Source organism: Orbicella franksi, chromosome 9 (assembly GCF_964199315.1).
Source record: "Orbicella franksi chromosome 9, jaOrbFran1.1, whole genome shotgun sequence".
Classification (NCBI taxonomy): Eukaryota; Metazoa; Cnidaria; class Anthozoa; order Scleractinia; family Merulinidae; genus Orbicella; species Orbicella franksi.
The window spans coordinates 23,348,065-23,358,921 of record NC_138153.1 but is presented as its reverse complement, the minus strand read 5'-3'; the positions used below and the strand labels follow the sequence as shown (position 1 = coordinate 23,358,921).

At 39.3% G+C, this 10,857-nt stretch overlaps 1 protein-coding gene across 1 annotated transcript in view; it reads left to right on the top strand.

Annotated features, from left to right (window-relative positions):
• The window catches only part of LOC145496628 (uncharacterized), a 22,196-nt gene continuing 11,339 nt past the window's right edge, over positions 1 to 10,857 (top strand). Inside the window, exons 1-7 of the mRNA XM_081476335.1 lie at positions 1 to 244; positions 3,781 to 4,063; positions 4,681 to 4,719; positions 7,417 to 7,557; positions 8,381 to 8,469; positions 9,085 to 9,217; positions 9,337 to 9,378. Coding sequence (XP_081332461.1) covers positions 125 to 244; positions 3,781 to 4,063; positions 4,681 to 4,719; positions 7,417 to 7,557; positions 8,381 to 8,469; positions 9,085 to 9,217; positions 9,337 to 9,378 — 847 coding nt within the window. The 5' untranslated portion in view covers positions 1 to 124. The remainder of the gene's footprint in view (positions 245 to 3,780; positions 4,064 to 4,680; positions 4,720 to 7,416; positions 7,558 to 8,380; positions 8,470 to 9,084; positions 9,218 to 9,336; positions 9,379 to 10,857) is intronic.

Genomic DNA, 10,857 nt, shown 5'->3' with positions numbered 1-10,857 from the left:
CGCCCACAACTTTTTATATTAGCCTGATGGAGGTTAGCATGTTAATGTCGTCAGGTTGTCTCGCTTGAATTGATGTTCAAGCTTCCGTCGCGAGAAAGCCACCATCGTCATCAAGTTAGTTGCAATGTTAATCGCGAAACGACATCGTTTGACTGCTGTTGGATTATTCGTCTTTGTTGTTCTAACTCTGGAGTGGAAAGCAGAAAGTCACAGGCCAGCTGACAAGAGGTTGCGGCGTAACGTGGTAAGTTATAACCTCGCAATGCACATGCGATATTAATAAAGCATGACTCTATTGAGGAAATAATAAACTTGGCTGTGCTTGCAGCAGTAATTTGCTTCAACCAGCACGATTTCATGATTTGCCAATATTATAATTTAACTTAAATTCGTAATTAATACTCAGCAGTCAGTTTTGCGCTTTCGGTTTCGAATTTGCGAAAGAATGTGATAGTGAACGAAGTCCGATATTGGTCAATATGCTTCTGACAGTTACAAACATCAAAACATCTTTAAAGGGTTTACACCTCTAATATCAGCGATGGTGGAAACTAATTTTAAGCATAATGTCTGTTTTCTGCGACAACGGGATTGTTGAACAAACTGCGAATCGCAAAATACAGTAAGCTTAAGCTTCATAAAGCTAAAGCAGTTTTTAGTGATATTTACGTAGTGTCCTCAGTGGTTGACCTTCAAAGCCGATATCGTAACTTTCAAGCTCTGCGGCCGGTCACGCAATTGATCTACCACGAAGAACTGACGTCTACTTGGCAGATCAAGCCCCTACTTCTGTTCACTGGCTGTTACCCAACTTCCTTTCTTGCTTCTGGAAACCATGACTTTGACAAAGTCCCAAGGTGAGGGGGGCGGGGGGGGGGGGGGAGGGGAGGGTATCGATTTTGGGCATTTTGGTGTTAAATAGGGTATGGTCTTAGCACTCTAGTCTCGAATTGGGTATGTTTCTTAGGAGAAGCTACTTTTTCATCATTATCAATAAGACTGTCAACAAAAGTCCTTCATAACTTATGTTTAGGGCAACTGTGCCAGCCGCATCAATCATAAATAGGATATCAAATTTTTGGCCAGGTTATAAATAGGATGAGGGTTTTGGGAAGAGGGCTGCACACCCCTACCCAACTTTTCTGGGAGTACTCCCTCCCTGGAGGGGGGGGGGGGGACAAAGTGTTAATTTTGTACCATTTCATACAAGGGATTAATGATGCCACCAAAGAGAATTTACATTAATTTTTGATAATCAAAATACAATTGAATCACCCCTGGGGAAATGGGAGGTGGCCCCTTAATAGGGCTTGGCTGCTTACTAGAAGTTCATCAGGAATTAGCACAAGGCTCCGTAGAAACCTTAAGTTTTCAAATACCAACACGCAATTTTGGACAAGTGTTACTAAATAAATTTGCAAGCCAGCTAGGAGTGCGAGCCAGCAGCCTCCCATATTTAGGTAGTAGAGGGCTAGTTTCATGAAGTAGATGACTGACACCAATTCAAGTGCTGAAAAGAAAAACCTCCAGGGAGGTCCTGGGGAATGCTCCCACTGAAAATTTTTAAATTGGGAGGCTCTGAAATGCTGTTTTACACATTCTCTTGGAGATACTTCCTGAAAAAAAAAATCAATTTTAAAAAAGTTGAAAATATGCCAAGAATATTAAGGAATTGCACAGACACTTTTCAATTTTCATCCTACAGCACTACAGCGCCACAGTGTAATTTAAAAATGTACACCACACCCTGACCCCATGCCACCTCTCTAGCCTTTAAGCCTTGACTGTCCTGAGATAAAGACAGTCAGGGTTCAATCACATTCCAAAAAGACCTGTGTTTCCCTATATTACATTTTACAGCTTACACAGTCACATATTATTTCACAAGAAGTAGGCAGCTTGGAAATCAAAGTAGCTGCTTTCATAGCTGGCACTTAATGAGAATCCTTCTACCTCCTAAAAAGGCTAATCACAAGCTATTTACTAAGCTGACTTAGACTAAATGGAGTGCTAGTTAGGCTTATAGGGAGTGTTATTTGGGCTAATTACCAGCAAGTGAGCCATGTAAGCTGGTATCCCTAGTGGCTCGATCTTAAAGGTTAACTGCAAGCTAACTAAGGAATTTTTTTAGGTGGGGGGGTGAGGCTTAATTTAAGCTAACCAGACTGTTATTTAAGTTAATTCGAATGGCTTGCATGACTCGCTGACACACACTTTGTGCAGACCCTTGGTCTCAACATAGAATCAAGTTTCTGTCAATGGTCACTTTCTATTTAGAGCTGTGCATGTATTAAATTTTGGGTGGCTGCTTATAGGGGTGAAAGGACAATAGGAAACCCTCATCAGGATGATTAAAAGGTGGTAGCAGCTGCTAAAGAGAAGTGCCAGTTAATAGGGATTTTATTTACCATATTTTACTGACAACAATTTTAGGACTTTAAGAACTCAGGCTACTTAACAGGGGGTAGCAGGTTAACAAGTGGCCATTTATTAGACCGTATGACTCTTAAGTGGAGGATTTTACTTTCCATTATTGGGAAGCTAGCTTTCCTTTTCAGAAGCTAATAATTGGAGCATTAGCTCTTTGTGTTTATGGCTGAATTGTCAACTTTGTAAACTTGCTATACTGGTTGTTTTACCTTTATCAACTTCAAGTTAATAAATACGTACTCTATGGTGTACATGTCAGTGGCGGATATAGGGGAGGGGCCTAGGGGGCCCAGGCCACACCTAATTTTGAGTGAAAAAATAAGAAATGAGTGAAGGAAGAAATGCCGGCAGGGCAAGTAAAACAAACCCAGCCCCCCCCCCCCCCCTCTTAGGTCAAAGTCTGGATCTGCCACTGCATGTAGGTACACGTTAACCTTTCCTTGTGATTTACACCTCCATAATATGGACACCTCGATATTTAGGGAAAGTTAACTTGGTTCTGAAGATTCCAATACAATCTTTACCTCTTACAATATATGGACCCTTACTTTATGAAGACACCGTACCCTGCTCCTATGGTGTCTGTATTAAAGAGATTTGTACACGGGGTGGGGAGTATCCCTTATATGGGCTATATAAGTATGTGCAGCCCCAAAGGGTATGGATTTTAGCCGTTTTAAAGCTTAAGAATGCAAGATGAGCTAAGCAATGAGTTGAAGGTATGGTTTAATTTGAAATCCAAGCCTACTTGATTTGAGTTCGTCCTCGGATCACCATATTGGCTGTGATGGCAAGTAATATTTATGTGTGGGGTGTGGGAAAGTAAAAATTTGAACTAACTGGTCCACTCAGAGAACGTGGATTTCAGAATTGTTTCTCTGGTCTGTACAGAATCCTTCAAAGATTTCTCCACACTGTTCAAGTGAAGAAGTGGACAGAGAATTTGCTTGTAATGCAATGACATATTACAACTGTTGTGCAAACTCGCAAAGCCTGCACTGGTGTCTTATGGTAAAATTGGCCCATTGTTCCATGATTGTCCACAAGACTGAACATTCATGATAAAAACCAGTACTTTTCAGTGAATGCTGCATTCAAATGCCACCTCAGGCTATGGGTGGCCACGTAGTTGCCTTGCATCTAATTACATTGTTCAGACTAGCTTATGCGTGTAAGTGTTTGTCAGTGATTAACATCTTCAGTTGGTGGTGTCTACAAAACAAAGACACGGAAGACCAAAAACGAAAGACTTGATTAATTTTAGGCTTTTGAACTACTAGTACCCTGTAAATGTACACAGTCATATAATATTCTCTTTTGTAGGTACGTTAATTTGTCATTGTTGTTTAGGCAAAACCTGCTGAACCCGAGCTTGTGAGTGCCGTAGCTGGAAAACCTAAGAAGATTGTTTATAAAGCAAGTAATGATGTCCTTGCCATGAATGCTGAAAAGTTTGGACAGTGGACAAAGAATAAGAACCGTGTAGTACAGACAGATTACTTTGTTATTGGAGGAAAAAGAGAGAAAAAAAGATTTTGGTTGAAGATAAAGAGTGTGCACACCCGTGACAAGGGGCTGTATTCATTCAGGATCAATGATACTGTTGTTGGACAGTGGCAGCTGCGAGTGAAAGGTAACTGTGAAGGTTTATTAAATAATTATGTAAGTCGGTCAGTTGGTCAGTCAGTAAGAAAGGTCTTTATTTGATAAGGGTAACACTTGACAGTACAAATTATTGACTGGTGACCTTGTGGCCCCCTACCTATAAATTAACAAAATATAAAAAAATCTATTTAACAATAAATTATTCTATGATCACACGTTGGATATGAGTTGGCTATAATCATCTCATATCCAACAAGTGCAAGGGGATTAATTTTTTAATTAAAAATGCCCCCAAAATACAGAAAACTAAAATAAAATAAAAGCAATTCATTTCCTTTGTTTTGTTGTAATATTTTGTGACAAAGGTCCAGTTGGGGATTAAATCTGTTACATTGCAAGCATTCCGTTATTGTGTTTGTCGATCAATCACATCTTTTGTTTGGGTTCTAGTATTGTTAAATTTATGTTTGCCACAAATTTCAGGGTGGTCCATTTAAGGTAGTCCATGGATAGTCCATTCAAGAAGTCCATGGACCAGGTCCATCGGGGCTGGGTAGTCCATGGACTAGGGGTCAGCAAAATGTACCAACCCCTTAAAAGTGCACTGCGCTGGTGTTAATGATTCTGTCCTATTTTTGTATTTAGAAATGTCTGAGTCTTGTGGAGGGCCTGTTGAAGAGCCAGGTGAGTGTCTAATGAGTGAGGAAGTGAGGAAACTGATTGTATGCATGAATAATTAATAAGCAAATTATGCATATCAACACATTTTCCCTGGACAGCCAAACAAATGTGATGAACAGCAAAGGTGTCTTGAACTCAAAGACCCCTAAGACCCTGTAAAACCCCAAAACTTAAAAACAAAGACCGCCTATTTTTTTACATATTTTTAGGGGGTACTCCTCTCCCCAGTACCCCCCAAAATTGACCCCCCTCGAAAAATCACCTTTTGCTGAGGGAGGGAGGAGTCCATTCTTGTAATTTTTCATCTGTACAATAGTCGGAACAGTTTGAATTAAAACTTTAAGTCTTCTGATCTGTTTGTACTCTCTCTTCTTCTTGTCACTTCTCCCCAAAATTGTCTTTTTCTGAGGGGAAGGGATGGAGTTCTAAAATAGGTACCACCCTCCACTCTTTATCTCCCATGGAGAGCACAAGGTTGACAAACTGTCACCTGCACTGTATTCCCCCTCACCCCAGTACTCTCTCCTTTTTCTTTCCACCTGACCTAAACAACTTGTCTTACGCAAGAGGAGGTGGGGAGGGAGGGGGGGCGGGGGGGAGGGAGAGGAAATTTGAAAATGGATCATCTTGGATTTTACAGCGTGTTCAAAGTTAACTGAAACAGTAAAATACTCTGCTTTACAAGGCAAAATTTGTGAAAAAGCTCACTCGAATCAACTAATTTAATTTAGTTCACGGCTGTGACTTGCAACTTTACACAGACATTGTGAGACCATGAGACTTTGTGAGGAGGAGTAGCCTGGCATAAAACTTTTTGTAACTGGTGCCAGTGCTGTGCGTCACCATAAGGTAAACTCTGCATACGAGCCAAGTGGCCCACCAGGCCAGAGCTTATTCTGGTTTCTGTAGTATGAAGCGACTAGGAGTATTTCTACTCCCCCTTGGATGGGATGCTAGTCCATCGCAGGGTTACCCCCAGCATTAAGTTCATCGGTGGCCATTTATACACCTGGGTGGAGGGAGGCACTATGAGAGTAAAGTGTCTTGCCCAAGAACACAACACAATGTCCCCAGCCAGGGCTTGAACCCGGACCGCTCGATCCGGAGACAACCATACATGACTGAAAGTATACAGGAAAGCAGATCCTGCCTAAGCTGTTGGGCAGAATAAATCATAGATCGCTCCCCGAGAAAGTATGTCACAGTACACGTCTGTTTAACTTTTATTAATCCCATGACACCTAGCTTGCATCGATCTCACCTGTACTTCCTAACTTTTGGTTATTACTAGTTTGTAGATTAGTCAAATTGGATCTTTGTGCATTTTTGATCCGTAAATATTTCCAGAAAATCGGGAAATTAAGTTCCCATGAAAATAAGTCACAATAAGGTAACTGAATCACACTCAACTGCACACAAAACCAGAAGCTTTTACATTTTCGCGAAATACTTTTTAATACCTTGTGCATGGTTTCGTCAATATTGGTGAAAAAAGTTCAACACCAGACAAGGGTAAATTATCTTGCTCTCATGCTCATGGTTTAGCTTTTCCAATCATGCAGTGCCATTGACAAAGAAAAAATTACAAGAATGGCCTCCTCTCTCCCCCCCTGATTTTTCCAGGAGTACTGGAGGAGAGGAGTAGTCCCAAAAATGGGGGTCTTTGTTTTCAAGTTTTGGGTTCTTAATGGGTCTGGGGGTCTTAGAGGTCTTTGGGGTCTTAGGGGTCTTAGATGATCTTTGTTTCAAGACACCTGAACAACAATCATGTCTAAATCAGTCGCAAAGTCACACAACTTAAAAATATGCCTGGAAGTACATTAAAACCATCAATGCTTATGACACTTGACAGATATTCCACTGCTACTGGATTGATATTCCTTCAACACTTGACCAATATTCCACTGATACTTAGTGAATATTGATCCATCAACTCTTCACCAAATATTTACCAACTACTGGCCGACTATCAGTTGACATATCGAGTGATACTTTAACAATAGTTCCATTTGGCTCAAAGATATGCTAGGATATTTGTCCACGGGCACTATCTATGTTCCAAGAGGCAAACAGTTTTTCATAGGCGTTAGTTTGAGGAAAACTGTGAGCTTTGAGGAACAGATAATGTCTAAGGAAAAATATCCAAGCATATTTTCATGCCAAATGGGGTCTATTGGTCTATTGTGTTTATTGTCCTTCAATTATTTTTCACAACAGGCGCAGTTTTGAAAATTGGAGAATTAATCACTTGGATGTTCCCCAGTTTTAGCTGGGGCATATTCAGTCATGTGACATGTTTAGACCAATCGCACGCATGCAAAAATATTTGATGAATTATAACAACTGATATTTGGTCAATGTTTCAACTGATACAAAATTAAATTAAATGTACATAAGACAACAGTAACCATAGTTACCTGTCCAAAGGGCAAGGTGGAATTGAAGTTGTTTTCGAGCCCTGAAAACTCACACTTTTATGTTAGATTATGCTTGACTCCTTTTCCACAGCTTTTGCTGTTGCCTGTGAAGAAGTAGTTTGAAGTGATTCAATTTCCAGGCTTTAAGGGTTGTAACCAAAATATTTTAAGTCACCATGCTTAGAGAAAGTATATTCTGCAGCAATAGTTACTTGTAGACTCAAAGGGGTCAGTTTCTAACAAATGAAGTGTTAACCATGTGCCATCATTTTGTTATTTTCAGCATCAGCATGTGTGAAATTTAGTAAGATTTCATATCCAAACTGCCGTTCATTTCCTGGACCACCACTAAATGTGAACGTTTCTAGTCATCTATTCGAGGGAAAGCCCATAGTACAAGTTGTGTGGAATCCACCAAACAATGGTTAGTGCCAAATACTTCCATTTCATTTTTTTATGTTCAGTAGATGTTGCTTTTTAAAGTTGGCAATCGGCTGTCAAAAGTGACTGCATGCAAAAAGTATGGTTTAGCTTGTCTTCACTTATGCTTTAATTGAGATTATGTATAAATTTATAAATGAGTTTCGACTTTAAAAGCGTAATCCAGAACCAATTAAAGTATATCATACATGTAAAGATTTTGCTGACTGTTCTAGTCTTTAGCTGTCACTGTCTTTCCTGTTCTTTTGACAACCCCTGGCCAGTTTTCTTCTGTGTCATTTTGAGTTTTCCTTGCACCCTATAACTGCCCCTCCCTCTCCAAGGATGGCTATACAATAGGGTTCCATGTATTGGGGAAGCGAAATGACTAACGGTTGTGACAAATAATTAGTCTAGACTAGGAGTTGATGCTTGATTCTGAGAGAATTGCATGTAAATGGAAATACAGAGTTAACAACAACTATTAATCAAGAATCTGATATTGATATAGTGATGTTGTAGCTTCTAGAAAATGTTGAGTCTGGGATAGTGCAAGGAATTTTCATATCTTGTCTAGAACAGGATCATAAAATGCAGTTGAACTTGGTCTTAAAATGACTAATGGTTTCAGAGTCCCAACAGGACACCCCCACCCAACAATTCACACAGTACCCCCTTTCTCTGTACTAAAACCAAATGCCCTTGAATGGTAGTTATAATTACAAGCAATTTGTCCATGCCAGCTCCAACAACATTTTGTGGCTGTTGAATGTTCAAGGCAGCAGTGTTTAGTGTGTAATAGTTTACTCAAAGTTGGTGTTTTTTAGGATTCAGTGATTTGTGGGGCTATCAAGTGTACATTGCTGGAAAAGATAATCACGCTGGTCACTATGACTGTCATCAGATAAACAGCAAGGTACATTTTCTATTTGTGTGTGCGCACACTGTAAAGGTACATAATTTTCGTCAGTTGTCCCTGAACAAAATTAATTCAGTAATTTCCACTGATCGTATCATGGATCATTCGTGTAACAGTTTTGCTTCACTTTATGTACTCTGACTAATGTTTAGAATGATGTACTAGAAATCTAACTAGATATAAAATGCCATGACAATTGTCTTTGTTCACTCTTGTCTAAGAGGGGTTTTAAAGCTATTGTCATGATTCAGTTTATAATAATATTAGTGTCCTCCTTTCAGTAAGTGCCTCAAATTCTATTAAACATGCTGAACATGCATGCAGTCTTCAGATAAGTGTACATCCATCTTGTAATATTACTTGCTTCCAATATAATCTCTCAGGGCTACCAAAAGCTGACAATTCTCATTTGTCATTTTAGAAACGAGTGTCATCTCGTAGTTGCGTATGGGACCGATGCTTGGGACACAACAAAATATGAGAAGTCATACGTCCCATGTAACATTCCTACAAGCGACTGCAAGATGAGATTTCTTCTCATTTCACCAGTGGCTAATGGGTGTTACCCATTTCATGTAAACTTACTTGTGTGAAATATTCTCTTTAATTTAGAATGAAAGGTTGTACTGGATATTTAAAGACTACATTAAATATGGAGCAACATATCAAATCACGGTGCAGAGTATGCCAGCAAATTATCAGTCTGATGACAAAAACGAAGTGGTTAAGAATGTTAAAGTTCCAGGTAATCACGCACTAATGTTAATAATCGTTTTCAAGACTGTGATACTTTTTTTAACCAGAGAATACCTGACTGCAGACTCTGCTGCAAGAACAAATAATAAATGAATGCTTTGGTTGCAGAGAAATGCCTGTTTCAGGAGTACACAAATTCTGCCCAGTGCTGTAAGTTTTTTTCACTTTTCTATTCAAGTCTATTCTATTAAATGTGAGTGAAATTTAGTTGAGATTGGCTGATTTCTGTAATTCCTTGACATTCCCTAGCTTGAGGACATTTGCGCCCAATTGTTACTGTGCATCCTTTCTGAGCACGAAATTCATGTCGCAAAGTCGTGCGGCCATGTCACACATTAAGACTGCGCACAAGTATAGGGCTTGGCAGCTACTTCATTAGGAACGACATCAGCTCCAAGACTTTACTTAATATACTTAGTTGTGCTGAACTGAGTGTTAATATACTTAGTTGTGTTGAACTGAGTATGTTTAAACTGATCTAAATTTTACTAATGTAGCTTTTTATAGCTGATAGCTGTAAGCTAATTAACATCGTCTTAAAATAAGGAAAACCTCTAAAAACGGACGGTCTTCAAAGCGCCTCATCACAAAAATGCGCACAGTGGCCCCCAATTTTTTTGGCTTTTTGGCAAAGGTCGATCTTTACCTTACTTCATGGTAAGTTTTCTGTCTGTGGAAATATTTTGGGCGCAAACGTCCTTAACTTTCAGGAGTGATCAAACTTAATTTAGTTTACAATATGAAATCCATTGCAAAACAGATCTGAGATATAGAGGATATTACACGGTGGCGAGAAGATATGAATTTTATGTTCTCGTGGCAAGAACAATATCTCACGAGTGAGCGAAGCGAACGAGTGAGATATTGTTCTTGCCACGAGAACATAAAATTCATATCTTCGAGCCAACGTGTAATGTTCTTTTTATTATATGGAGAAACCAATTCAACAAAAGCAAAAGGCGGGAATCGTGCCGTCATTGAACGATACGACACTCACAAAGGTGACATACGGAAAATACGCCACTCGGGTCCCGGATGAAGTGGCGTATGGAATCTACGAGTGGTTTAGTTCCCAGTAAAACACTCTTCTCCATATAATAAAATAAGTTATGAAACCGAGCTAAATGTAGAGTGCGTAGGATTGTAAGGTGGTAATTAATTAATTACATACAGTATACCAAACTCCCATTGGCCGCACAAACTTGGGACATCCTGCATATTCACAGTCATGGTAGCGTTAAATTAATTTGTATTTTGGATAATTAAAGTACATCTTGATCCGCACCTAGTTTTATTGTCAAAGCTGACTTTGACAATATTACTTTCTACAAGTGTAGTCTTTACTGACGGCTAGTGACGTAATGTGCTTACCATGAGATCACTGTACTAAGCAAATTAATATTGATATGGTTGATTCCTAAACTCTCCTAATAGTTTAGACATTTAAAATTTTGGAATGCATTTACAAGTGGTAAGGAGACTGCCCGGATATTAATTTTTTTTGATCACTGCAATTTGGTACTTTTTGCCCTTATTCGAATATATACACGTGACGTTGTATTTCTATGGCTTGGCACATCATTACATTGCCCTTTCTTTCAACTCCGGTTGTATCTAAGACATATAACA